Source organism: Hyperolius riggenbachi, chromosome 5 (genome assembly GCF_040937935.1).
Source record: "Hyperolius riggenbachi isolate aHypRig1 chromosome 5, aHypRig1.pri, whole genome shotgun sequence".
Lineage (NCBI taxonomy): Eukaryota > Metazoa > Chordata > Amphibia > Anura > Hyperoliidae > Hyperolius > Hyperolius riggenbachi.
The window spans coordinates 258,336,543-258,364,093 of NC_090650.1; the positions used below are offsets into that span (position 1 = coordinate 258,336,543).

The 27,551-nt window shown below is 42.6% G+C and overlaps 1 protein-coding gene across 2 annotated transcripts in view; it reads right to left on the reverse strand.

Moving 5' to 3' along the window:
• Positions 1 to 2,718: 2,718 nt before the first annotated feature.
• LOC137517625 (proto-oncogene Mas-like) overlaps positions 2,719 to 27,551 on the reverse strand; it is a 44,546-nt gene continuing 19,713 nt past the window's right edge. The window contains exons 1-2 of one of the 2 annotated variants that reach the window (XM_068234615.1): positions 23,127 to 23,192; positions 2,719 to 3,762 (exon numbers count right to left, since the gene is read on the reverse strand). In XM_068234615.1, coding sequence (XP_068090716.1) covers positions 2,732 to 3,724 — 993 coding nt within the window. In that variant the 5' untranslated portion in view covers positions 3,725 to 3,762; positions 23,127 to 23,192 and the 3' untranslated portion in view covers positions 2,719 to 2,731. Of the gene's footprint in view, positions 3,763 to 23,126; positions 23,193 to 27,551 lie in introns of those variants that run through there. The other variant, XM_068234614.1, reaches the window with a different exon arrangement.

Here is a 27,551-nt window from a genome sequence, read left to right on the forward strand (position 1 = left end):
ATCTATGCCCTGTAGAGCTATAGAGGGATAAAGAAAATAACATAAATTGCAAATTACTTACTTCTCTTATCTTATCTTCATATTTAAAGAAACATTCAGCTTTATATTGACATTTGCAACCATATATCTAGTAAGAACGCTGAAATAACCTTGGAGTGTGCCATAATAAAGGAAGACAGGAAATAGTGGTGAGATCTATTTGTATCTCCTTAATCTGCTGTCCATATCATAGTTAATAATCCAGAGTGATATAACTTGTTAGATGTTAGGTGGGTCTCTTGCTTTCCAGTAATTGTATCCAGTCCAGAGAACTGGATACAACCGTTGTACTGGTTAAGGGCTCTGCACAGGGAGTCTTGGGTTCGAATCTCAGCTCTTCCTGTTCAGTAGGCCAGAACCTATTCAATGAGGAGACCTTGGACAAGACGCCCTAACACTGCTACTGCCTATAGAGCATGCCCTAGTGGCTGCAGCTCTGGCACTTTGAGTCTGCCAGGAGAAAAACGCAATATAAATGTTCTGTCTAATGCCTGAGGTATCATAAGGTGGTTCCCTACCAGGATGGACTCAAGTCCTATATGAAGTAGGGCTAATTGGGGAGTGAGGGTGAAGTATGCTCAAATATGGGTTTCAATATACCCTGAAATGTCATGCCATAAAGAGCAATGCCAGAGAATATAGATAAATAATATTGTAGTATACGTTCAAGCTTTCCTTTATCGTGTGGCAACGTTATGCTATAGCATCAGGTACAATGGGATTGATTCTGCAAACTTCTCTATCAATGCCTGTTTTAACTTCTTTTTTTATGAATCTTTTAATTCAACAAGATTCGAGTGTGCCAGGTAATGTGGGGGTATAATGTATGATACATACAATCTCCCACTATTCCATAGAATAAAGTACATGATCCTGGTATGGGACCAAATGGATTCCTAAGCTACTTGTTTGTAATTTGTATTATTATTTTGAAAGCTTAAGCAGGAACAGCAAAATGGCACTTGAAGCAAACTTCTGGTTTCTGTGTTTTACTTAAAGTGAACTTGTGTCCAACCGTTTATAGCTTCAGGCCAGCGGGACCAAGGATGGGACCCAGAGGACGCCAAGGGACCTCTCGGTCTATGGAGGGCTGGAGGAAGCACCAGGTAAGTTCATATTTGCTTTTAATAGATCTGTTCAGGGTCCCTTTAAATTATTATAATTATTATAGACACAGAATCAGCTGGACATCCATTCAGCTAGCATTGTTTAAAAGGAAATATATAAATGTCAGCTTTCAAATCTCTTGGACACATAGTTCTACATAGTCACTTTACAGATGCTGGGCTAGCATATACCTACTGAAAGCCTATTAACCCATAAACAATGCAGAGCAATGACTGCAGAGACTCAGCAGCATCTGCTCAAGTGAGATCCAGTTGAGCGAGCCTGCCTGAGCCACAGTTGCTCTCATGCAGCAGTGAATAAAGTTTCTCTAGACAAATCTGCTGATGTTTTCCAAATCACTAACCAGAAGAATCTATAGCAGGCTAAGGAAGATTTTATTTTTCTGTAAAAAGTGAGACCTTTTTTGCAGTAGATGGTCAGACGTTTCCACCGACCATAGTGTCATGTCTCACTCAAACTGGGTTAGTACATTACAATTATGAAATTATTATATGGTCCAATACATGCAAGAGAACTTTTGGTGAGGACTGTAAGAATAGTACAGGAGATGGTCTTTCCCTCTTTATGTAAAGGTCCATACCTACAAGCCATTTTTCCCGATGACTGTCATTTTTTTAAAGCGATGGTCTCCGCAATCTTGCAACATGAGTGCAGATGCACGATTACACAAACAACGCTTAGGGACATGCGGCAATAATGACCGTTAGTGCGGAATGGATCTTTAAGATCCCCAACGACTCCTTGTCGCTTGGACTCTCGTTCGCGGCTGACGTGTGCCAGCTGGTGACGTTGCATATACATGCCGCCAGGAACAGCACACACTACTGAATTTTGATGTTTAAAACACACTGCCTGATTATGTTGTTTAAGAGGATATACTGCATTATTTTGTTGTTTGCCACCTTCTGCCTATGCTGCCTAATTAGTCTGTTTAGGTGATCATGCTGCCTAATTGTGTGAGGGGTGTGCCCGGCTATTTCTAATCTTAAGTAATCTAGAATTGGTTAAAGCGTATATGCTATTTAACCATGCTATTAACCCCTGCTAGTTTCACATAAATTGGCATGACCATGCCCACTTTTTGTTGTAGTGGCTTTCCATCGGAGTCCTGCATCTTCTGGCATTTAATAGCAAAACCCTTCTAACAGATTTCATAGTACTTTTACATGATCAGGACCAGAAGCATCTCAGAAATAAGCCAGGTTTTACCATTACATGTAATTTAGCCAATATTTAATTAGTTCCCATTCGTGTAAATACAATTTACAATTTGCACACATAACAACCATTTAGTGTTAAAAAGTCAGCAATAATAGGGGAACTAAGCAAGGGGTATATATATATAAAAACATACTAAAGCACTGATTTGAAAGGTAGCCAGGTTTTCCTTGACTCATTGTAGAAAAGGCTATTTAAAGAAAAATGCAGATGCCAGTATCAGGTTTTACCCTCGATTGTACAGCTGTGGTGTGGCTGTTGATATATTACATCTTATAATGACAACCATTATTCCATATAATCAGTATAAATTCCATATAATCAGACCACAATATCAACCAACAAATTATAAACTAATATGACTAATTCCAGAGCTGTTGCCAAATGATTTTTCTGTTTCGTCTTCTTCAACGTGAAAGACGTGGTGTAGAGCGGAGTGAATAGAACTTTTCATGGTATGCTTCTTTTGCCGTCCAATCATGAAATAGATATATGGATTGATACTACTACTGAATACAGTGCATAGTATGCTAGCAAAGAAAAAATGTACCGATTGGAAGTTATTTGGTAAACACTTGAGGTACATTAGCAGCCACATAAATTTGATGGGGACACAGGCAACAAGAAAAACAAACACAGAGATGATGATGATGACGTAGAGTTTTGGAGGGTGACATTTAATAGATGTTTTGTGGACTTTGATAAGTAAAATGGTGCTGGAAAAAACCATGACTGGAAGAGAGATTCCAATGGCTAAAACAAATGTCATGGCCTGAACCCCTGTGCATTGCACCGATCCTGCTGCAAAAGCCTGGGCAGTGCAGACCAGGTTTTCAAGACAGCTTTCAAGCAAAGCACTGCACCACAAGCCTGTGCATACTATCGATGACTGGTGTTTAGGACGGCAACAGCGGTACCAAATAGGGAAGAAGACAGACAGACATCTCTCAATGCTAATTGCAAGTAGAAAGAACATACCAGCCTGGTATGCTCCATCATAGAGAACCTCTAAGGAAATAATAACATGAATCATTCCAGGGGCATTAGGGTGCAGACCTATCAGCTGATCAATCTGGAGAATCATAAGTATGGCATTGAAAAAGAGGTAAGCAAAGTCTGCAATGATCAGATTGATAATGTACACAGTGAATTTATTTCTTGGAATTCGGAAAAACAGGAACCAGAAAGCCAAGCCATTTCCCAGCATTCCAAATACGCAGACCATAAAAATACAACAGGAAGCAATGGTAAAATGGATATCCGCTGGGTCTTTGAAATTCTTATCATGTGTTTCATTTACATCGACGTCCTCCATGTGGATTACAGACATGATCTTCATTGTGCCCAGTGATGTCTTCTGCACTGAATTCCAGCCTGCTTTGAAAACAGAAAACTCAAAATCAGTAAAAATATTCATGTTAACCACTTCCAGACAGCGGTGATTGAAATCTATGCCCTGTTTGTGGCTGCTTTTTATTAGCACCTAACCCCGTGATTGTTTTGAGCCAATCACAACAATCACGTCTTAAAAAAGCATGGATGGCTGTGATCTTAAAGGGGCCATTGCCGTCTTGTCCCAAAGTGGTTAAAGAGGAACTGTAACAACATTACATATAGTAGAATGCAGTAAATTATTCAGGATACCTTTTGATTGTGAGTCTTTGGCAGGGCCCTCCCTCCATGTGTATGTTACCTGATTGTGCATCCTGCTTACTGAACAAGGGGAACTTGAATTATTTTAACTACTACTCCAGTGTATGATCTGACATTGTGTGTCTTATTGCTTATTATCTGTATTGTTTTGTGTATTTGTCTATCACCCCTATTATCGTCTGTAACCATATTTATTGTCCACTAATATGTTGGCAATATATAAATCCAACAAATAATAATACCTACTTTTACTTTAAAAATCCTGGTTTCAGCATCAGAAGTACTTCCTAAAGCTGTATATTGGCATGCAGCCCCAGCTTCCCACTGAGGCTTAGTCTAGGCCATACATGTCAAACTCTGTCCCGCGGGCCAAATCTGGCCCTCAGAGCCATTAAATTTGGCCCTCAAGCGGTTTCCCCACCTTGTATTATGTTTGGCCTACTCTAGACCACCAGAGAAGCTATATTGAAGGTGAAGCCCTAGAACAGCAGGGAAGCCATATGAGAGAGGTAGGGGGAAGCACTAAACACTAGGGAACTGTATAGGGGAGGGTGGGGCCTCATCTAGACACCAGGGAACTGTATAGGGGAGAGAGGACTACTATACACCAGGGAACTGTATAGAGGTTGGAGGGGGGCCATTAGGTACCTGGGAACTTTATAAGGGAGGAAGGTGGCCAGTAGACATTGAGGTTGGCCCGCAATTAGGTGCCAGTGTACGATTTCGGCCCACTTTGTATTTGAGTTTGACACCCCTGCCCTAGGCTGTTTACAGTGGCTTGCAAAAGTATTCGACCCCTTGAAGTTTTCCACATTTTGTCACATTACTGCCACAAACATGAATCAATTTTATTGGAATTCCATGTGAAAGACCAATACAAAGTGGTGTACACGTGAGAAGTGGAATGAAACTCATACATGATTCCAAACATTTTTTACAAATAAATAACTGCAAAGTGGGGTGTGCGTAATTATTCAGCCCCCTGACTCAATAATTTGTCGAACCACCTTTTGCTGCAATTACAGCTGCCAGTCTTTTAGGGTATGTCTCTACCAGTTTTGCACATTTAGAGACTGAAATCCTTGCCCATTCTTCTTTGCAAAACAGCTCCAGCTCAGTCAGATTAGATGGACAGCGTTTGTAACCAGCAGTTTTCAGATCTTGTCACAGATTCTCGATTAGATTTAGATCTGGACTTTGACTGGACCATTCTAACACATGGATATGTTTTGTTGTAAACCATTCCATTGTTGCCCTGGCTTTATCTTTAGGGTCGTTGTCCTGCTGGAAGGTGAACCTCCGCTCTAGTCTCAAGTCTTTTGCAGACTCTAAGGCCCGGTTCACATTAGCGGTGGCCGTCCGGAATCGCCGTGCCGGAGCCGGACCGCTTGCAGAACGGACGGAACGGACGCACGGCAATAGCAATGAAAGCCTATGCGTCCGTTCACATGCGTCCGTTCTGCCGGACCGGAGCCGGACCGGATCCGGACCGGATCCGGACTCCGGCGTCCGTTCCAACATGCGCTATTTTTTGGTCCGGCTCCTCCGGCAGCCGTATCCGGGGCGGAGCCGGACTGCACCATCCGGCCAATACAAAGTAATGAGAACCGGAGAGCGCACAACACACTGGCTACAAAAACCGGACGTTCTACCCCACTTCCTATGCATTTTGGATGGGGACCACATGGAGTTCACAGAGTGGGGCAGCAGCGATTTCATGCTGGAGCTCTAGGCAGCAACATGTCTGATATAAGTCTGATAACGAGGAGGCGAACAACAGAGAATTCCCAGGTATACGAAAAATGCCTGGATCCATGGTCCCAACTGCAGTCTCTGTATCCACGGATGGTCTCCACACGTCCACCTGTCTCCAACAATGACCCCAGACCCTTCTGCTGACCTCCCAGACCCCAGGTATTTACAGGTTGTTATCTCCTTAAGAAACCGGATCCGGACCGCAACCGTGTTCACACCGCACGGAAACCGGATGCAAACGGACCGGATCCGGATAGGAACCGTACGGATCAGGTCCGGTCCGGATACGGTGCGGTCCGGGCATCCGGTGCGGTTTTGACAAAACCGCAAGTGTGAACGGGGCCTAAGAGGTTTTCTTCCAAGATTGCCCTGTATTTGGCTTCATCCATCTTCCCATCACTCTGACCAGCTTCCCTGTCCCTGCTGAAGAGAAGCACCGCCAGAGCATGATGCTGCCACCACCATATTTGACAGTGGGGATGGTGTGTTCAGAGTGATGTGCAGTGATAGTTTTCCGCCACACATAGCGTTTTGCATTTTGGCCAGAAAGTTTCATTTTGGTCTCATCTGACCAGAGCACCTTCTTCCACATGTTTGCTGTGTCCCCCACATGGCTTGTGGCAAACTGCAAATGGGACTTCTTATGCTTTTCTGTTAACAATGGCTTTCTTCTTGCCACTCTTCCATAAAGGCCAACTTTGTGCAGTGCACGACTAATAGTTGTCCTGGAACTAGTAAAAAAGGGCGCACAGGGATAGTGGACAAAAAGGGCGCCGCCATAGACTGCAATGCAAAATATCGGCTATTCGGCGCCCGACAGGAAAAAAGGGCGCACGAGAAATAGCGGTTACAGGGATCGTGTTAACAAAGGTGTTCGTTTACAGGATAAAGTTTATAACAAATATCGTTTACAAGTTCGTTTAGACTTTGTATTATACTTATTTTTCGTTTGTAAATTTCGCTTATATGGGTTTTAACTAGTTTTTTCGTTTTAAAAATGCGCTTATAAAACTATAACAACTAAAATTTCGTTTACACTTCTTTTATCATTTAAAATTCGTTTTCATATGTATAATGCTTAAATAACGTTTCTAAAGCTGATTGTATTAGAAATACATCGCTTATGGTATTAACTTTGTTTTTACACTTCTAATGCGTTGATTATAGTTACTAAAATATCGCTTTAAATATTACTGTTATTTTAAGATTTCTACGTGATTTTAAGGCTAGTTATTCTATTACAAATATATAAATTATTTTATTCATGTTATTTGGAGTGAAGTATTTTAAGGATTAAATATATTATTGTTTATATGTGTTTAGCGTGTTTGTGCAGTGGGGATGGTTAGGTTTAGGCATTACTAGGGGGTCTAGGGGTTAGGGATAGGTACAGGGAGGGTTAGGACCAGGGTGGTGGTTAGTTTTAGGCACCACCTAGGGGGGTCTTAGGTTTAGGCACCAGAAGGGGGGTCTTAGGTTTAGGCACCACCAGGGGGGTCTTAGGTTTAGGCACCACCAGGGGGGTCTAGGGGTTAGGGATAGGTACAGGGAGGGTTAGGTATACATACAGTGTAATATACACCACCAGGGGGGTGGTTAGTTTTAGGCACCACCAGGGGAATCTTAGGTTTAGGCACCACCAGGGGGTCTTAGGTTTAGGCACCACCAGGGGGGTCTTAGGTTTAGGCACCAGAAGGGGAGTCTTAGGTTTAGGCACCAACAGGGGGGTCTTAGGTTTAGGCACCACCAGGGGGGTCTTAGGTTTAGGCACCAGAAGGGGAGTCTTAGGTTTAGGCACCAACAGGGGGGTCTTAGGTTTAGGCACCACCAGGGGAGTCTTAGGTTTAGGCACCAACAGGGTGGTCTTAGGTTTAGGCACCACCAGGGGGGTCTTAGGTTTAGGCACCACCAGGGGGGTCTTAGGTTTAGGCACCAGAAGGGGAGTCTTAGGTTTAGGCACCAACAGGGGGGTCTTAGGTTTAGGCACCACCAGGGGAGTCTTAGGTTTAGGCACCACCAGGGGGGTCTAGGGGTTAGGGATAGGTACAGGGAGGGCTCTGTATGAGAGTAAGGTTAGGTATAGTTATAGTACAATATATGTAATATATACAATTCATTACATTATGTGTATTTACACAAAGGGGGGTCTAGGTGTGAGGGATAGGGATAAGGAGAGATATCTGTGACCCTAAAGTTAGGTATAATTGTAGTAAAATACCTGTAAAACCTACCATTCTAGTACTATGCTTAATACAAGTGTAAATATCGTTTTTGCTATAGACGCTATTTGACGTTTCATTTCAGAATTCGTTTACTGTTATAGACGGTATTTTGCCATTTCATTTCCGTTTATTTAACGTATTTAGCACTAAATTATCGTTTATAACCTCCTAAACGAAAAATACGGTTTTGCATTCAAACTTATAATTTCGGCTACACCCCGCGCCCTTTTTTCCAGGCGCCCTTTTTTGATATACGCTAGTTGTCCTATGGACAGATTCCCCCACCTGAGCTGTAGATCTCTGCAGCTCATCCAGAGTCACCATGGGCCTCTTGGCTGCATTTTTGATCAACGCTCTCCTTGTTCAGCCTGTGAGTTTAGGTGGACGGCCTTGTCTTGGTACGTTTACAGTTGTGCCATACTCCTTCCATTTCTGAATGATCGCTTGAACAGTGCTCAGTGGGATGTTCGAGGCTTTGGAAATCTTTTTGTAGCCTAAGCCTGCTTCAAATTTCTCAATAAATGTATCCCTGACCTGTCTGGTGTCTTCTTTGGACTTCATGGTGTTGTTGTTCCCAATATTCTCTTGGACAACCTCTGAGGCACTCTATTTAGTCATTACCACTCATCAGGCAATGTCTATGGGCAACTGACTGCACTCAGACCAAAGGGGGCTGAATAATTATGCACACTCCACTTTGCAGTTATTTATTTGTAAGAAAATGTTTGGAATCATGTATGATTTTCATTCCACTTCTCAGGTGTACGCCACTTTGTATTGGTCTTTCATGTGGAATTCCAATAAAATTGATTCATGTTTGTGGCAGTAATATGACAAGATGTGGAAAACTTCAAGGGGGCCGAATACTTTTGCAAGCCACTGTATTTTGCAGAATTTTCCCTTGCCCAGAGCATTGTGGAAGAGCAGAGATTTTTTTCTGCTTGCTTTAGCAAAGGAACATTCCACAGAGATCAATTGATACATTTCAGAAAGTTAATTAGGGAGATTAAAGATTGGGCAATGGGCAAATACTGACTAAATTGTATTCATTATGTTATTTTGACTACAGTTCCTCTTTAAAGGGACCCTGACCTAAAAAAATAAAGGAAATTGGTACTTACCTGGGGCTTTCTGCAGCCCACCGTAGGTCGGAAGGTCCCCCGGCATGGTCCTGGCTCCTCTCCCGGTCCCTCCACCGCATACCGCTCCACTGACACCCGGGCCAGGTGTCCGGCTCCCACTTCCTGAACCGGGACGCTCTTTGTGATGACGTCGGCTGCTGCGCGTCATCACGGCGGCCGGCATGACAGTTAAATCGCACATGCACAGTTAAATCGCGCATGCGCAGTACTTTCACGCTGACCGGCGTGATGACGCGCAGTGACCGACGTCATCACAAACAGCTTCGCGGTTCAGGAAGTGGGAGCCCGACACCCGGCTCAGGTGTCGGCGGTGCTATATGCGGCGGAGGGACCGGGAGAGGAGCCAGGACCATGCCGGGGGACCTCCCGACCTACGGTGGGCTGCAGAAAGCCCCAAGTAAGTACCCATTTTCTTTATTTTTTTTAGCTCGGAGTCCATTTAAAGGACATTCGAGGTGAAAATAAACAGATGAAAAAAACTATTGTATCTATCCTCAGTCTCTTAAAAATTACTTTTAGATGTCCCACAGTTGTTTTTAAGATTTTAAAGTTAGTTTTTTTTACTGTTTCGTTGTCTCTGCTCAATGACACCTTCATTGAAGTATGTCAGCTCAAATCTATGATTTATTGACCCTTTTTATCTCTTTCCTACTCCCAGAAGCCATTTACTGACAGAAAAGTGTTTTATGGCTGTAATTACTTATCCGTGAGGGTTATGCTAGTCTGGCCCAGTCCGACCCAGGCAGAATTTGTCACTTGCATACCTGATGTTTAACTTTTTCAGGCAGAAAAAGTAAAAAAGGAACACAGCCTAGTTATTTGTGTGCTTGGCACTATACATACACATGTCTATCTCATCATGTCACATGTTACCTCGGTTGTCTTTTAAGCAGTTCACAAACAAATAAGTAACATATAAATTCATCCAATAAACAAGAGATATATACATTCAACCAAAATAAGTATGTCTATAAATCATTAATAGATACTACAGAAACCTCAAATGATAAACCATTATTATTGTGTATTTATATAGCACTGACATCTTCTGCAGCACTTTTACAAAATGTAGTCATGTCAATAACTGTCCCTCAGAAAACTATATGCAATGCAAGATCAATTTAACAATAAAGCCCATTTCCCAGGTCATTTATATTCCCATTTCATCACCGAAAATACCTTCAGGGACTGTATGGATAACATTAATTGCATTTAATTGAAAATAAATTGGAGGTAGTACTGAAGGTAAGTGGCTGAAATAAGAAAGAGAAACAGCCTGTAGCCGCCAAGGAGTGCAGAAAACAGCTTTTCCAGTGGACTGTAATATAAACATTTTGTATCCACTGCTGTTAATGATTTTTTTTTTTGCAGTCTTGGGAGATGGAAGTGCAGGTAGTCAGCCTGCCAAAATTGTCGGTTCCTCTCCGTTTATCAGATTGTAGTTAAGGTAAGGTAGAGACAAAATACTGGTATTGGTGAAGTATTGAAAGTGCAGTAGAGATCAAATGGGCACCAAAACATTGATAAAAAAAAGTGTGAGTGTAGAGATTGTATTATTAACCTTTTCAGGAAAGTCTGCATTATGTAAATTGCTCTGAAGGTGCAGTTATAGCGTACGTCAAAAAAAGGCGTCGGGAAAAAAGGGTACCTGGTGTAAACCTTATGAGGATATAACGTTTATCCAAAAATAAAACCTATTTTGACGATTACTATAAAGTTTATTCAAATTAAATCTTGAATTAATTTTTATCTGTTCTCATATTGTTGAAACGCTATTTATCGATTGTTGTACTGTTAAAACGCTATTTTATAATTAAAGTATATTAAAAAGGGCGACGGGAAAAAAGGGCGCGTGGATTAAACTTTATAATGATTTTTTTTTTTACAAATTAAATGTTAAAATAACAATTACTTCAATTTAATCATTAAATTAAAAGTAGAAATGATGGATAGTTAAATTACTATTTACTGTTCTCATGCACTGGTGAACACTTACATTAACGTTTACATGATCATATTAATAAATCATATTATAACGATTGGTGAAAACTCACATAAACGCTGTTTAATGCTTTTTGAGAAAACATACATTAACGGTTAACAGTTACAAACTTAAATTAACTTTAAGAAGATCTTATTAATAAATCACATTATAAGAATTCAGTATAACTCACATAAACGTTGTTTGATATGTAACGTTTGTAGTAAATCTGAGATAAAGATTTACAGAACAGATATCATAAAATGTTTATTACATTTAAACTTAATATAATATTACCGATCGAACAAGTGTATTAATAATCATTGTAAATGTACAGATAAAAATATATTTTAATTTTTGTACTACTGTAAAGTTGCAAAGTAAGGAAAGTTATCTTAACGCAATCACTTGTGAGTGTATTGTCCATACGCTGGTTGTCATAACATCTCTATTCGAACGGTTAATAATTTAAATAATTAATACTGAATTCGGAAAATTGAAATGTAGTCCTTAGGGTGGCCACTAATGATCCAATCTTTTTCATCCAATCTTACCAAATCTATGTAGTATAAGGGGAAATTCAGTGAATTTACTGAATAGATACTTCAGGCAGTTTCCTTATATTACATAGAAATGGCAAGATTGGATGAAAAAGATTGGATCATTAGTGGCCAGCTTTAGTTGTACTATTTCATACCTGGCACGGTTTATATATTCTCCCATGACTGCTGCTGTGCCTTTTCACTAGTGGATTCGTTCTTCGGGTTCTTCTTCTTGACGCCTCATTGCAGCTGACTTGCCCTTAAAGGGGGGTAGGGGGGTCAGGGGAAAATAAGTGGAACTTACCCGGGGCTTCTATTGGTTCCACGCAGACGTCCTGTGCTAGTGCACCCACTCCGGCCACGCCTCCGGTTCACTTCTGTAATTTCAGACTTTAAATTCTGTAAAGCACTGCGCCTGCGTTGCCGGGTCCTCACTCCCACTGATGTCACCAGGAGCAGACTGCACATACACAGACCAAGCTGGACTTGTGACGTACGCTCCTGGTGATATTAGCAGGAGGGAGGACACGGCAATGCAAGCGCATTGGTTTTACGACTTTAAAGTCTGAAATTCCATAAGTGGACAAGAGGCGTGGCCGGAGCATCCGTGAGTGGCTCCGCGGGCACAGGACGTCTGAGGGGGACCATGACAACACCCGGGTAAGTTCAACTCATTTTCCCCTGACCCCCCTACAGTGTCCCTTTAACGTACGCATAGTTTGTTACCTTCATGGACCGGTTTTTCAGCCAACGGACGAAGAATTTGCTCATCTTGTATAACACTTGTGTATGTCATGAGGTGCTAATGGTGTGGCCTACTTTTCTGTTGTTTTGTTAATGCTACTTGCTTATGTATTACATCTGAGTTAATAGTAACAGTGGTCTGTGTTCTGTAAGGAAAACAGCAACAAGGATTGGAAAACATGCCACTGACTACAGTAGCTGATGACCCTTTTCATCTGAGTAATGTATTCATTTTCTGTAATGGAGCATCAGGGGGCTCTTGAATGCTGTTACAATTAGTGTGGAATTCTTAGCATACACAAGGTACTTGGTGTACAAGCGCACTTTAATAAAAAATACAGAATTTATACATTGTTAATAGTGGTTACCAAGTACTTTGTAATGGTGCTTGAAAGACTAAAGTAATGTTCCAAATAAGTACCCTTCTTTTGTTGAACTACAGAAATTCCAAATAAGTTATATGTTTCACATAACCCTCTACGTATCGAAATACAGAAAATTGTACTAAAATGCCTGACTTCAATATGGCCACCATGTTCACCACTCAACCTGAATTTTTGTTTCCTTCACATACACTAATTTGCTATTAATATAAAGTTTATATCACCAATCATGCAATTTGTTTCGATCTTTTATTCATGTACATAGTATACTCAGTACATTTTTAGGTAGTTGTGTTGGTCCTCTACCACCAGCCCCTGCCATAAGTTTGTTGAACTGTACCGGGCTATCCTTCTCCATGGTCTAGTTTGTTTTTGAAGTAGTTTACAAGCATTGTCATGGTATTTTGTGGCCTACCTGTGCTTCATGTGTGCACTTCTTTGCATACTCAACTGCATTAGCATACTGCACTACCACAGTATGCTTTTAATGAACATGTTATAGAGAAGAAGGAAACACGTGTACCTGTCATTTAAGTAAAATTTTAAAATATTAGTTACTGGAGAGTCCGAGCCGCTACAAAGTTATTTAAGTGTACAAAAGTGATGCAGGTGCTGGTACAAGCTCAAGATATTTTTAACCACTTCCCGACCGCCTAACGCACAGAGGCGGCCGGGAAGTGGAGCCCGCAAGGACCAGCTCATGCCCAAAGGTGGCGGTCCTTGTAGGGGCATGGGCGGAGCGATCGCGTCATCCGTGACGCGATCCTCCGACGGCGCCTGTTTCCGCTCACCCGCCGGCCATACGGAAGCGCCGGCGGGATGTTAACCCGACGATCGCCGCATACAAAGTGTATAATACACTTTGTAATGTTTACAAAGTGTATTATACAGGCTGCCTCCTGCCCTGGTGGTCCCAGTGTCCGAGGGACCACCAGGGCAGGCTGCAGCTACCCTAGTCTGCACCCAAGCACACTGATCTCCCCCCCCCCCTGCCCCCTGATCGCCCACAGCACCCCTCAGACCCCCCCTGCCCACCCCCCAGACCCCTGTTTACACCCAATCACCCCCCTAATCACCCATCAATCACTCCCTGTCACCATCTGTCAATGCTATTTTTTTTTAACCCTAAACTGCCCCCTGGGGACTCCTGATCACCCCCCACCCCTCAAATTCTCCCCAGACCCCCCCCCCCCTTGTGTACTGTATACCTCTATCCTCCTGATCACCTGTCAATCACCTGTCAATCACCTTTCAATCACCCATCAATCACCCATCAATCACCCCCTGTCACTGCCACCCATCAATCAGACCCTAACCTGCCCCCTGCAGGCAATCTGATCAAACACCCACACCAATAGATCGCCCGCAGATCCGACGTCAGATCACCTCCCAAGTGCAGTGTTTACATCTGTTCTCTACCCTAAACACTCACTAATTACCCATCAATCACCCATCAATCACCCCCTATCACCACCTCAGACCCCCCCTTATCAATTCGCCAGTGCATTAGTTACATCTCTTCTTCCCTGTAATAACCCACTGATCACCTGTCAATCACCCATCAATCACCCCCTGTCACTGCCACCCATCAATCACCCACTGGCACTGCCACCCATCAATCAGCCCCTAACCTGCCCCTTGCGGGCAATCTGATCACCCACCCACACCAATAGATCCCCCGCAGATCCGACGTCAGATCACCTTCCAAGTGCATTGTTTACATGTGTTCTCTACCCTAAACACCCACTAATTACCCTTTAATCACCCCCTATCACCACCTGTCACTGTTACCCATCAGATCAGACCCTAATCTGCCCCTTGCGGGCACCCAATCACCCGCCTACACGCTCAGATTGCCCTCAGACCCCCCCTTATCAATTCGTCAGTGCATTAGTTACATCTGTTCTTCCCTGTAATAACCCACTGATCACCTGTCAATCACCTGTCAATCACCCATCAATCACCCCCTGTCACTGCCACCCATCAATCACCCCCTGGCACTGCCACCCATCAATCACCCCCTGTCACTGCCACCCATCAATCAGCCCCTAACCTGCCCCTTGCGGGCAATCTGATCACCCACCCACACCAATAGATCGCCCGCAGATCCGACGTCAGACCACCTCCCAAGTGCATTGTTTACATCTGTTCTCTCCTCCAAACACCCACTAATTACCCATCAATCACCCCCTGTCACTGCTATCCATCAGATTAGACCCCTATCTGCCCCTAGGGCACTCAATCACCCGCCCACACCCTCAGAACCCTGCCCTGATCACCTCGCCAGTGCATTGCTTGCATCTATTCCCCCCTCTAATCACACCTTGAGACACCCATCAATCACCTCCTGTTACCCCCTAGCACACCTACCCATCAGATCAGGCCCTAATTTGCCCCGTGTGGGCTCCTGATCACTCGGCCAAACCCTCAGATCCCCCTCAGACCCCCTTTCGATCACCTCCCCAGTGCATTGATTGCATCTATTTTCCCCTCTAACCACCCCCTGAGACACCCATCAATCACCTCCTGTCACCCCCCTAGCACTCCTATCCATCAGATCAGGCCCAATACAACCCACCCTGCTTATGACCGGTTCCACAAAATTCGCCCCCTCATACACCACCTGGCATCAAAATTTGCAGATGCTTCTGTCCTCCCATGGATTTTATTTCACCCAAGTAGACAGTTTTTTCTCCAGCACCTTAGGCAAAATGGAAAGTTAAAAGTACACAAGATCTTTGAAGATATCTTAGCTTAACCAAAAGAACAGAAATCTTTATCTTGGATATATGCCCTTTTAAGAGACTCTACTTCGCCTGCCAGGAAAAACACTACACACTTGAGAAGATGGGCAGATTTACTAACTATTGACCTAGAACAGTGCACTGAAATATTACAAGGCAGCTGGATGGCAGTGAAAAAAGCAATTTTGAGTAAAGACTGGAGAGAAATGTTTTTAAAGATTATACATAGAGCATATATACCAATTAAAGGCCCATATAAGCATGAAGGAGATTCCACCCCTGTGGGCTCGAGAGTATGCCCAAAATGTAATGATACTAATCCTAATTTGGAACACATGCTGTGGTTTTGCCCACATATATATTCGGTATGGGATAATTCTGTAAAAACAATGAATAGAGTAACAAGCTACAAAAGAAAACCTGATTTAATGTTTTGTTTACTACATGCATCTGACTCACAATCTGACAAAAACCCACCTATGGTATCTAAGTTTGAGCATTTATATCTATTGGCCACACAGAAAGCTATATTAAAGCATTGGATAGATTCTTCACCTCCCCCTTGTGCTTTAGTAAAGGAATTAATGCATCATATCATGTTTATGGAATCTCTGCAGTTGGAAAAGGGCAATAAAAAACAAATGGCGAAATTTTTCAAAACATGGAGAAAATACATGGAATCTTGCTTAGACCCAGTGCAGATATACCATGTCATGAAACCATTTGAAAACACATCATGGTATTTGCTACTCAAGGTGGCTGGAACCCTGGGTAGATTAGAGGTTGTTGAGGTAAGGAATGGATAAATTGAAGGGATGAGCAGGATTATTAGCGAGGGATCGAGGGGGGAGGGGGGAGAGGGCGGCTACGGTTGGGGTTAGGGTGGGAGTTTGGAAGGGGATAAGTTAGTTGCTGTGCTCGAGGTAAAGAAATGATCTGGAGATCCTTTCAGGTTCATTCTAAAAGTCAGGAAAACATGTATGTCATTATGATTCTACATAATAGGTTTATAAGACAACTATTGATGTTCTGTTCTTAATGGGAATATGATATAATGGTATGATAAATCTTTCTACTTCAAATGCACCTCCTAGTTCATCTCACTGCTATGCTTGTCTTATGATCTTATAATTGGAAAATGTCAGTATTGTATACCTGCTTTACCATTGTGCAACTTGAATCGTTTATTGTTCTGTATTATGCGAGTGCATCAATAAAAAACTTATTTGGAAAAAAAAATTTGCAGATGCTTATACCCCTGAACAGTCATTTTGAGACATTTGGTTTCCAGACTACTCACGGTTTTGGGCCCGTAAAATGCCAGGGCGGTATAGGAACCCCACAAGTGACCCCATTTTAGAAAAAAGACACCCCAATGTATTCTGTTAGGTGTATGACGAGTTCATAGAAGATTTTATTTTTTTGTCAAAAGTTAGCGGAAATTGATTTTTATTGGTTTTTTTTCACAAAGTGTCATTTTTCACTAACTTGTGACAAAAAATTTAATCTTCTATGAACTCGCCATACACCTAACGGAATACCTTGGGGTGTCTTCTTTCTAAAATGGGGGCACTTGTGGGGTTCCTATACTGCCCTGGCATTTTAGGGGCCCTAAACCGTGAGGAGTAGTCTAGAAAACAAATGCCTCAAAATGACCTGTGAATAGGACGTTAGGCCCCTTAGTGCACCTAGGCTGCAAAAAAGTGTCACACATGTGGTACCGCCGTACGCAGGAGAAGTAGTATAATGTGTTTTGGGGTGTATTTTTACACATACCCATGCTGGGTGGGAGAAATCTCTCTGTAAATGGACAATTGTGTGTAAAAAAAAATCAAACAATTGATTGTCATTTACAGAGATCTTTCTCCCACCCAGCATGGGTATGTGTAAAAATACACCCCAAAACACATTATACTACTTCTCCTGAGTACGCCGGTACTATATGTGTGGCACTTTTTTACACCCTATGTACGCTAAGGGGCCCAAAGTCCAATGAGTACCTTTAGGATTTCACAGGTCATTTTGCGACATTTGGTTTCAAGACTACTCCTCACGGTTTAGGGCCCCTAAAATGCCAGGGCAGTATAGGAACCCCACAAATGACCCTATTCTAGAAAGAAGACACCCAAAGGTATTCCGTTAGGAGTATGGTGAGTCCATAGAAGATTTTATTTTTTGTCACAAGTTAGCGGACAATAACACTTTGTGAAAAAAAAACAATTAAAATCAATTTCCGCTAACTTGTGACAAGAAAATAAAAACTTCTACGAACTCACCATACTCCTAATGGAATACCTTGGGGTGTCTTCTTTCTAAAATGGGGTCATTAGTGGGGTTCCTATACTGCCCTGGCATTTTAGGGGCCCTAAACCGTGATGAGTAGTCTTGAAACAAAAATGACCTGTGAAATCCTAAAGGTACTCATTGGACTTTGGGCCCCTTAGCGCAGTTAGGGTGCAAAAAAGTGCCACACATGTGGTATCGCCATACTCGGGAGAAGTAGTATAATGTGTTTTGGGGTGTATTTTTACACATACCCATGCTGGGTGGGAGAAATACCTCTGTAAATGACAATCTTTTGATTTTTTTACACACAATTGTCCATTTACAGAGTTATTTCTCCCACCCAGCATGGGTATGTGTAAAAATACACCCCAAAACACATTGTACTACTTCTCCCGAGTACGGCGATACCACATTTACCGATACCGCACTTTTTTGCAGCCTAACTGCGCTAAGGGGCCCAAAGTCCAATGAGTACCTTTAGGATTTCACAGGTCATTTTGAGAAATTTTGTTTCAAGACTATTCCTCACGGTTTAGGGCCCCTAAAATGCCAGGACAGTATAGGAACCCCACAAATGTCTCCATTTTAGAAAGAAGACACCCCAAGGTATTCTGTTAGTAGTACGGTGAGTTCATAGAAGATTTTATTTTTTGTCACAAGTTAGCGGAAAATGACACTTTGTGAAAAAAAACAATAAAAATCAATTTCCGCTAACTTGTGACAAAAAATAAAATCTTCTATGAACTCACCGTACTACTAACGGAATACCTTGGGGTGTCTTCTTTCTAAAATGGGGTCATTTGTGGGGTTCCTATACTGTCCTGGCATTTTAGGGGCCCTAAACCGTGAGGAGTAGTCTTGAAACGAAATTTCTCAAAATGACCTGTGAAATCCTTAAGGTACTCATTGGACTTTGGGCCCCTTAGTGCAGTTAGGGTGCAAAAAAGTGCCACACATGTGGTATCGCCGTACTCAGGAGAAGTAGTATAATGTGTTTTGGGGTGTATTTTTACACATACCCATGCTGAGTGGGAGAAAGATCTCTGTAAATGGACAATTGTGTGTAAAAAAAATTAAAAAATTGTCATTTACAGAGATATTTCTCCCACCCAGCATCGGTATGTGTAAAAATACACCCCAAAACACATTATACTACTTCTACTGAGTACGGCAATACCACATGTGTGGCACTTTTTTGCAGCCTAACTGCGCTAAGGGGCCCAAAGTCCAATGAGCACCTTTAGGCTTTACAGGGGTGCTTACAAATTAGCACCCCCCAAAATGCCAGGACAGTAAACACACCCCACAAATGACCCCATTTTGGAAAGTAGACACTTCAAGGTATTCAGAGAGGGGCATGGTGAGTCCGTGGCAGATTTCATTTTTTTTGTCGCAAGTTAGAAGAAATGGAAACTTTTTTTTTTTTGTCACAAAGTGTCATTTTCCGCTTACTTGTGACAAAAAATAATATCTTCTATAAACTCACTATGCCTCTCAGTGAATACTTTGGGATGTCTTCTTTCCAAAATGGGGTCATTTGGGGGGTATTTATACTATCCTGGAATTCTAGCCCCTCATGAAACATGACAGGGGGTTAGAAAAGTCATAGATGCTTGAAAATGGGAAAATTCACTTTTTGCACCATAGTTTGTAAACGCTATAACTTTTACCCAAACCAATAAATATACACTGAATGGTTTTTTTTTTAATCAAAAACATGTTTGTCCACATTTTTCGTGCTGCATGTATACAGAAATTTTACTTTATTTGAAAAATGTCAGCACAGAAAGTTAAAAAAATCATTTTTTTGCCAAAATTCATGTCTTTTTTGATGAATATAATAAAAAGTAAAAATCGCAGCAGCAATCAAATAGCACCAAAAGAAAGCTTTATTAGTGACAAGAAAAGGAGCCAAAATTCATTTAGGTGGTAGGTTGTATGAGCGAGCAATAAACCGTGAAAGCTGCAGTGGTCTGAATGGAAAAAAATTGCCTGGTCCTTAAGGGGGGTAAAGCCCACGGTCCTCAAGTGGTTAATGTAGGCCCTATGGGTATCTATAATGTTAAAGGGGAACTGAAGTAAGAGGTATACGTGGCCTGCCATAATAACTTCCTTTTCATCAATACCATTTTCTTGGCTGGCCTTCTGATCCTCTGGCTCTAATACTATTAGCCATAGCCCCTGAACAAGCATGCAGCAGATCAGGTGTTTCTGACATTATTGTCAGATCTGACAAGACTAGCTGCATGCTTGTTTCAGGTGTTATAAAGATAATACTGCAGAGATATAGAGCAGCAGGGCTGCCAGGCAACTGGTATTGATTATAATGAAATAAATATGGCAGCCTCCATATAATTCTTACTTCAGTTACCCTTTAACAGCTAGTGTTAAAGGAGTACACGTCTCAAGTTGAAGATGTACTTTTTTAACAATAGTTATTATTACAGATAGTTTATTGCAAGTTTGAGTGTGAAAATTTTACATGGAAAAAATAAAATGCTGAGAGCTGCGCAGTCGTACCAAACTCAATGTTTAAAGGTCTAATTATAGACAGGGTTGAAAATGTATATGGATACACGTTAAGATGGCCATTTAATTTAACTGTTTAAATTCAACAACACAACTAACGATATTGGTGTAAAACATTGGATAGATAGCTACAAAGACAGTTGCATCACAATACTTGGTATGGTGTGTTATATGGGGTCTATCCCTAGATGTGGTGTATCCATATAAATGGACAAGGCTGTTTATTTCAAGTGTACACTTACACTACTCACAAAACAAACAAAAAATTGACTGGCGTCTGGTGATCACCAATCTGTACTGTAAAGTAATATGGTTTGTAGTGGACATCACTGATGGTCAAAAAAAATACACAGTTGATTGGTAAGCAACAATCTGTTGTAGAAACTTATGTGGTGTGTAGAGGGACCACACATGCAAGAAAAACCACATATTGACTCATGTGTAGTGGGACACGACATCCAGAAATAAATTGATTAGTGTTCATATTCTACAGTGGGGGGTATTAGACACATGGAGTAACAAAATTATTTAAAAAGCTAGGTTTACATATGCAACACAAATGGGAGGTGTAGATGTATGCTGTAAAGGGACATATAAGGACATGACTTATAGTAAGCAGGAGGACCATACATTACACAGTAAAAGAGTAAGAAAATAAATAGAAGGATAAAGAAAATAGTAACAAGTGACACAAGGAGCACCGATGGTTACATGGAACAAGAACACAGAAGAGAACACAACTACAAAGGGGGTACTAAGAAACTAAGGAACTAAGGTGAAGTGACATAAGTAAATTCAAACGTTACAAAGCTGGCGTAAATTAAAAAATGTGAACACGGAAATGAGATCAACAGAGATAAAGATGAAAATAATTATAACAGGAGTTGAAAATACAAGTTTCACAAGGAGAGTGGGCACAGAAAATGAAGAAAGGATTAGAAACAACGAAGGAAAATTGGGAGTATCAATACGCGTATAAAATAGTGTTCAAATAGATTTATTGATTAGACATTTGTTAAATGACTGAAAAAATGTATTTCACAATTAATATAATGCCACGTATTTTGCTAATTATTTAATATTGGTTTGAAATTTGTTAAATCAGTATTTATAAAAATCGTTAGATAATGATTTAACCTCCCTGGCGTTCTATTAAGATCGCCAGGGAGGCTGCGGAAGGGTTTTTTTTTTTAATAAAAAAAAACCTATTTCATGCAGCCAACTGAAAGTTGGCTGCATTCAAGCCCACTAGAGGGCGCTCCGGAGGCGTTCAATGAGCGGCCTTCCGTGTTTCGCTTACCTCGTCGCCATGGCGACGAGCGGAGTGACGTCATGGACGTCAGCCGACGTCCTGACGTCAGCCGCCTCCGATCCAGCCCTTAGCGCTGGCCGGAACTTTTTGTTCCGGCTACGCTGGGCTCAGGCGGCTGGGGGGACCCTCTTTCGCCGCTGCTCGCGGCGGATCGACGCAGAGCGGCAGCGATCAGGCAGCACACGCGGCTGGCAAAGTGCCGGCTGCGTGTGCTGCTTTTTATTTGAGCCAAATCGGCCCAGCAGGGCCTGAGCGGCAGGCTCCGGCGGTACTGGACGAGCTGAGCTCGTCCAGACCGCTCAGCAGGTTAATAAAAATTATTCTTTAGAAATCGGATACGAGCTTACAGATGTGAAATAGTGATTTATTTCGAATATTTATAATATAATTAATTGGTTGTAGGATTTTGAAAGTGTTACAATAATGATTTAACAGAAATAGTATATAAACTTTTAAATAGGTGTGTAGTTAAACATATATGTAAATTTGTAATTTCAATTGAAAAATAGGGTGGAAAAATTAATAAAATACAATTTAAGGTTTATTTGTTTTATAAAGGTAATATTAAAGGGACTCCGAGCTCAAGTAAAAAAAGAAAGTTGTACTTACCCGGGGCTTTTTCCAGCCCAGTGCTGGTCGGGAGGTCCCACGACGGCGTCCTGGCTCCTCTCCTAGTCCCCGCTCCGGAATGGCTGACCGGCCGCAGCCCGGGCGACACTCTGCTGAGTGTCGGGCTGTTCCTTCCGTGTATGACGCAGCTGACGTCACACGCCGGCCGCCTCGCGTCATCACGGCGGCCGGCGTGGCAGTACGGCGCATGCGTGCTTTAATCGCGCATGCGCAGTACTTTCACGCCGGCGGTCGTGATGAGTCCCTTTAACATGTGTGCCATTTTTTCCCGGTATGAAAACAGAATAACGATTTATGAATAAAATGTGTAAAAAAGGTTATATGAGGCATGTTGTAAATTATTAAATTAATATTTGTTAAAATAAATGTAAAAGAGTACTTAATAACGTTGTAAAACTTAAATGAGGTTTAATGTATGTATAAAACCTATATTAACACGGGCGCCCTTATTTCCTGTTAGGCGCCAGATAAACGCTAATTAATATGGCCGTCTATGGCGGCGCCCTTTTTGTCCACCAGCCCCATGCGCCCAAATTTCCCAGCTCCGCAGTTATATCCCTAATGAGATTAATATAGGTACGGAGTGCGCTCATTATAACTGTTATCACAATGCTTAAAAATGAATTCTGGATCAGTATTAACCTAAAGGAGTTCTTTTAAATACACATATAAAAGTTCAGCAGGTTTAGCGCTCAACAGCAGAACAGTCCCATTAACACCTTAGACCAATTGTGGTATAAATGGTGACACATCTAGTCTCTTAAATACTCTTCTGGGTTCAATGCTCCCCTCAAACCTTAGTAACAGATTAAGCTCACCAGATATCCAGGCTAATCTAAAAAGATCAGCAGTAATAGCATGCGGCTCAGCCAGCTAATTATCCATCTTCCACAAATCTTTATGTGCTCATGTAGGGAAATATAAACAGCAGACAACGATCTCTGGTGTAGTATGTTTTGCAAAGAAAACACCACAAGTGCTCCCATACTCTTCCTCACAGCTAGTGTGAACCAATACCAGGGATGGGTAAACTGCAGACTAATAACACAAGCCTCTTACTGAATCAACAGGCTGACCCAGCACAGACCAGCATAAGCGCTTGCATTTAAATATTCCAATCCACATCCATAGGTAGCAATAATCACTAGTTTCTTCCACGAATCTTCCAATCTTCATATACTCATGTAGGGAAATATAAACAACAGACCACAAACTCTGGTGCAGTATGTTTTGCAAAGAAAAAATATCACCAGTGCTCCCACACTCTTCCTCACCAATATTTAAATGCAAGTGCTTATGCTGGTCTGTGCTGGGTCAGCCTGTTGATTCGGTAAGAGGCTTGTGTTATTAGTCTGCAGTTTACCCATCCCTGGTGTTGGTTCACACTAGCGGTGAGGGAAAGTGTTGGAGCACTTGTGGTGTTTTCTTTGCAAAACATACTACACCAGAGATCGTTGTCTGCTGTTTATATTTCCCTACATGAGCACATGAAGATTCGTGGAAGATGGATAATTAGCTGGCTGGGCCGCATGCTATTACTGCTGGTCTTTTTAGATTAGCCTGGATATCTGGTGAGCTTAATCTTTTAGTAAAGTTTGAGCGGAGCACTGAACCCAGAAGAGTATTTAGGAGACTGGATGTGTCGCCATTTATACCACAATTGGTCTAATGTGTTGATCAGGGCCGGATTTGTGGGCAGGCCCCCAAGGCGGGTCCTAGGGCGGGGACTTCATTGTCACTTCTAGGGGCGGGTGGGGAGCTGCACATGCATTTCCCTTTGCCAGAAAACCCTTGTCCTTCCTGTTCACAACTGTCCGCAGAGTAAGAAGAGTGCTTCAATCATCTGTAGCTCAAATTGTTTACTCGCAGGCTGTCCAGGCTCTCTCTCTCTCCCTGCCGTTATTAGACACTGTGATCAAGCAGGGGAGAGAAGAATGTGCTGTGTGTCTGCAGCCGCCCCGGCCCCGCCCCCACCCCTGCCCCTCTGCACGGACACAAACACAGAAGCACGAGGGAACAGGAGGGACAGCTTGCTGTGCTCCTGGGTGATGGAGAGAGTGCATGAAGGCTGCAAGAAAGTGAGCTGTGAACGAACAGTAGTATACTAAGGTACCACACAAGAAGGGCTAATAATGTTCTGTTTTTCTGAATGCCAGAAAACGCTGTGATAAGGGACATGTCCTGAAATCCTATGCAGTGCTGTGTGCTGCTGGCCACCATCTTATCACACTTATTTTTTTCTGCTCTCTAGAAAAGTATTATGACTTTACTGGCAAAGTGTAAAAAATGTGTCTGTATGTCATATAAAACTAAGCTCAGTGCAGAAATCCTGACGATATTGAGGTTGCCAGTAGTTTGAAATTGGGCTGTGTGGATTTCTAGCAGGGACAGAAGCAGGAGGATAAGGCCTGGTTGACATGGGTTTCAGCAAAACAGCTGACAGTGGCTTATAGCTGATGCAGAATGCTCTTTTAGAACAGAAAAGTGTTCAGTATAGGTTTCTGATGATTTGTTGTCCCGCCGTGTTTTGAGCCCCTTGGTGGACATGGAAGCACAGGAACGCAGCCGCACCTGGACACATGTGCATCCAAGATGACAGAAATCTGCTGAGAGCCTGTGACTTTTATGTGAACAACACTTTTGTCGACCACTGAAAATGCTTCGTTTACCGCCTGTTTGAATCCAGCCCCAAGAATTCTGAAAAATCCTGTGTGTAGATTAACTGTTCCAATAGCTGAATGCAAGAGACATTTAAAGGACAGACATGGTCATCAGTTATGCTGAGTCCAAATATGCCGCATTGCCAACATGGACAGTCAGTGCAGATCTGATACACTCTGCTGTGTCCATCCATTTCTGTTTTCTGTGTGGTGTCGTGCAAGACAGGTAACAGAGAATGATATGTTCAAAATGACATCTTCTGCAGCACTGTACAGAGTACATAGTCATGTTATTGACTGTGCTCAGAGGAGCTCACACTCTAATCCCTGCCATAGTCATAGTCTAATGTCCTACCATATTATTATTATTATGTATTTATATAGCACTGACATCTTCTGCTACACATTACAGAGTACATAGTCATGTCACTGACTGTCCTCAGAGGAGCTCACAATCTAGTCCTACCATAGTCATAGTGTAATGTCCTACCATATTATTATTATGTATTTATATAGCACTGGCATCTCCTGCAGCACATTACAGAGTACATAGTCCTGTCACTGACTGTCCTCAGAGGAGTTCACTCTAATCCTACCACAGTCATAGTGTAATATCCTACCATATTATTATTATTATTATTATTATTATTTTTTATATATAGCACTGACATCCTCTGCAGCTCTTTACAGAGTACATAGTCATGTCACTGACTGTCCTCAGAGGAGCTCACAGTCTAATCCTCCCATAGTCACAGTCTAATGTCCTACCATATTATTATTATGTATTTATATAGCACTAACATCTTCTGTAATACATTACAGAGTACATAGTCATGCCACTGACTGTCCTCAGAGGAGCTCACAGTCTAATCCCTGCCATAGTCTAATTTACTACCATATTATTATTATGTATTTGCAGTGGTGCTCACCGCCAGATCGTGATCACGCTTACGCGTGGATTCACAACCATTTTGACGCATTCCGCCTCGGACACGAAAATCCGTGAATAGATTTTCAACCACGAAAATCTACTTCGGCTTCGCGTGAATGCGAACAGAAATCCGCATTCACGCTCGTGAAACCCGGCGCTGAAGTCGTGGTTTGCGGAAATGCGTCAAACTATGCGGAAGTGACACATTTCAGGCCAATCAGAGTGCCCCAGCCAGGCCCTAGCAACCAATCACAGGAGGGGAGCTATGCCCTCCCTCCTGAATATAAAGCGGCGGCCATGATGGAAAAGCTCTGTCCTTGCTAGACTGTGGTGCTGAGAGGATTATCTCCAGGCCATTGTTGTTTGAGCAAGTGCATTTATTGTGTTAAAAACAAAGCGTTTTTTTTGCTAACACTGCTCTTATACTGTACACAGTTAGCTAGTCAGTGAGTGATTGCTGTAGTTAGTTGTAGTCAGTGTAGTGTAGTGGGAGTGTGGGAGTCTAGTGATTATTTAACTGTGTGTAGTGCTGTGCAGGCAGGTTCAGTGCTGCAGTGTAGTGGGAGTGGGGATTATCTGTGTGTAGAGTGCAGGCAGGCAGGTTAGTGCAGCTGCAGTGTTCACTTGTATATTCCAGTGACAGTTATACACTTGTACTATTTGCAGGCAGCCAGTCACACCGCCGGCACCGCCACTCTCTGCCAGCGCTGTTCATTCATTCTGTCAGTGACCTTGTTCCGTGCCCAGTGCCCACTGCTCGCTCGCTCGCTGGCATATGAGCATCTCATTACACAGTGTGACATCCTTGTGTGCCCACTGCATCCTTCAGTGACCTAGTTGTATATCCATTGCCCACTGCTTTGCCCACTGCATCCTTCAGTGACCTTGTACTGTGGCCACTGCATCCTTCAGTGACCTAGTTGTATATCCAGTAGCCACTGCTGTGCCCACTGCATCCTTCAGTGACCTTGTACTGTGCCCACTGCATCCTTCAGTGACCTTGTACTGTGCCCACTGCATCCTTCAGTGACCTAGTTGTATATCCAGTGCCCACTGCTGTGCCCACTGCATCCTTCAGTGACCTTGTACTGTGGCCACTGCATCCTTCAGTGACCTTGTTGTATATCCAGTGCCCACTGCTGTGCCCACTGCATCCTTCAGTGACCTTGTACTGTGCCCACTGCATCCTTCAGTGACCTTGTACTGTGCCCACTGCATCCTTCAGTGACCTAGTTGTATATCCAGTGCCCACTGCTGTGCCCACTGCATCCTTCAGTGACCTTGTACTGTGGCCACTGCATCCTTCAGTGACCTAGTTGTATATCCAGTGCCCACTGCTGTGCCCACTGCATCCTTCAGTGACCTTGTACTGTGCCCACTGCATCCTTCAGTGACCTTGTACTGTGCCCACTGCATCCTTCAGTGACCTAGTTGTATATCCAGTGCCCACTGCTGTGCCCACTGCATCCTTCAGTGACCTTGTACTGTGCCCACTGCATCCTTCAGTGACCTTGTACTGTGCCCACTGTATCCTTCAGTGACCTAGTTGTATATCCAGTGCCCACTGCTGTGCCCACTGCATCCTTCAGTGACCTTGTACTGTGGCCACTGCATCCTTCAGTGACCTAGTTGTATATCCAGTGCCCACTGCT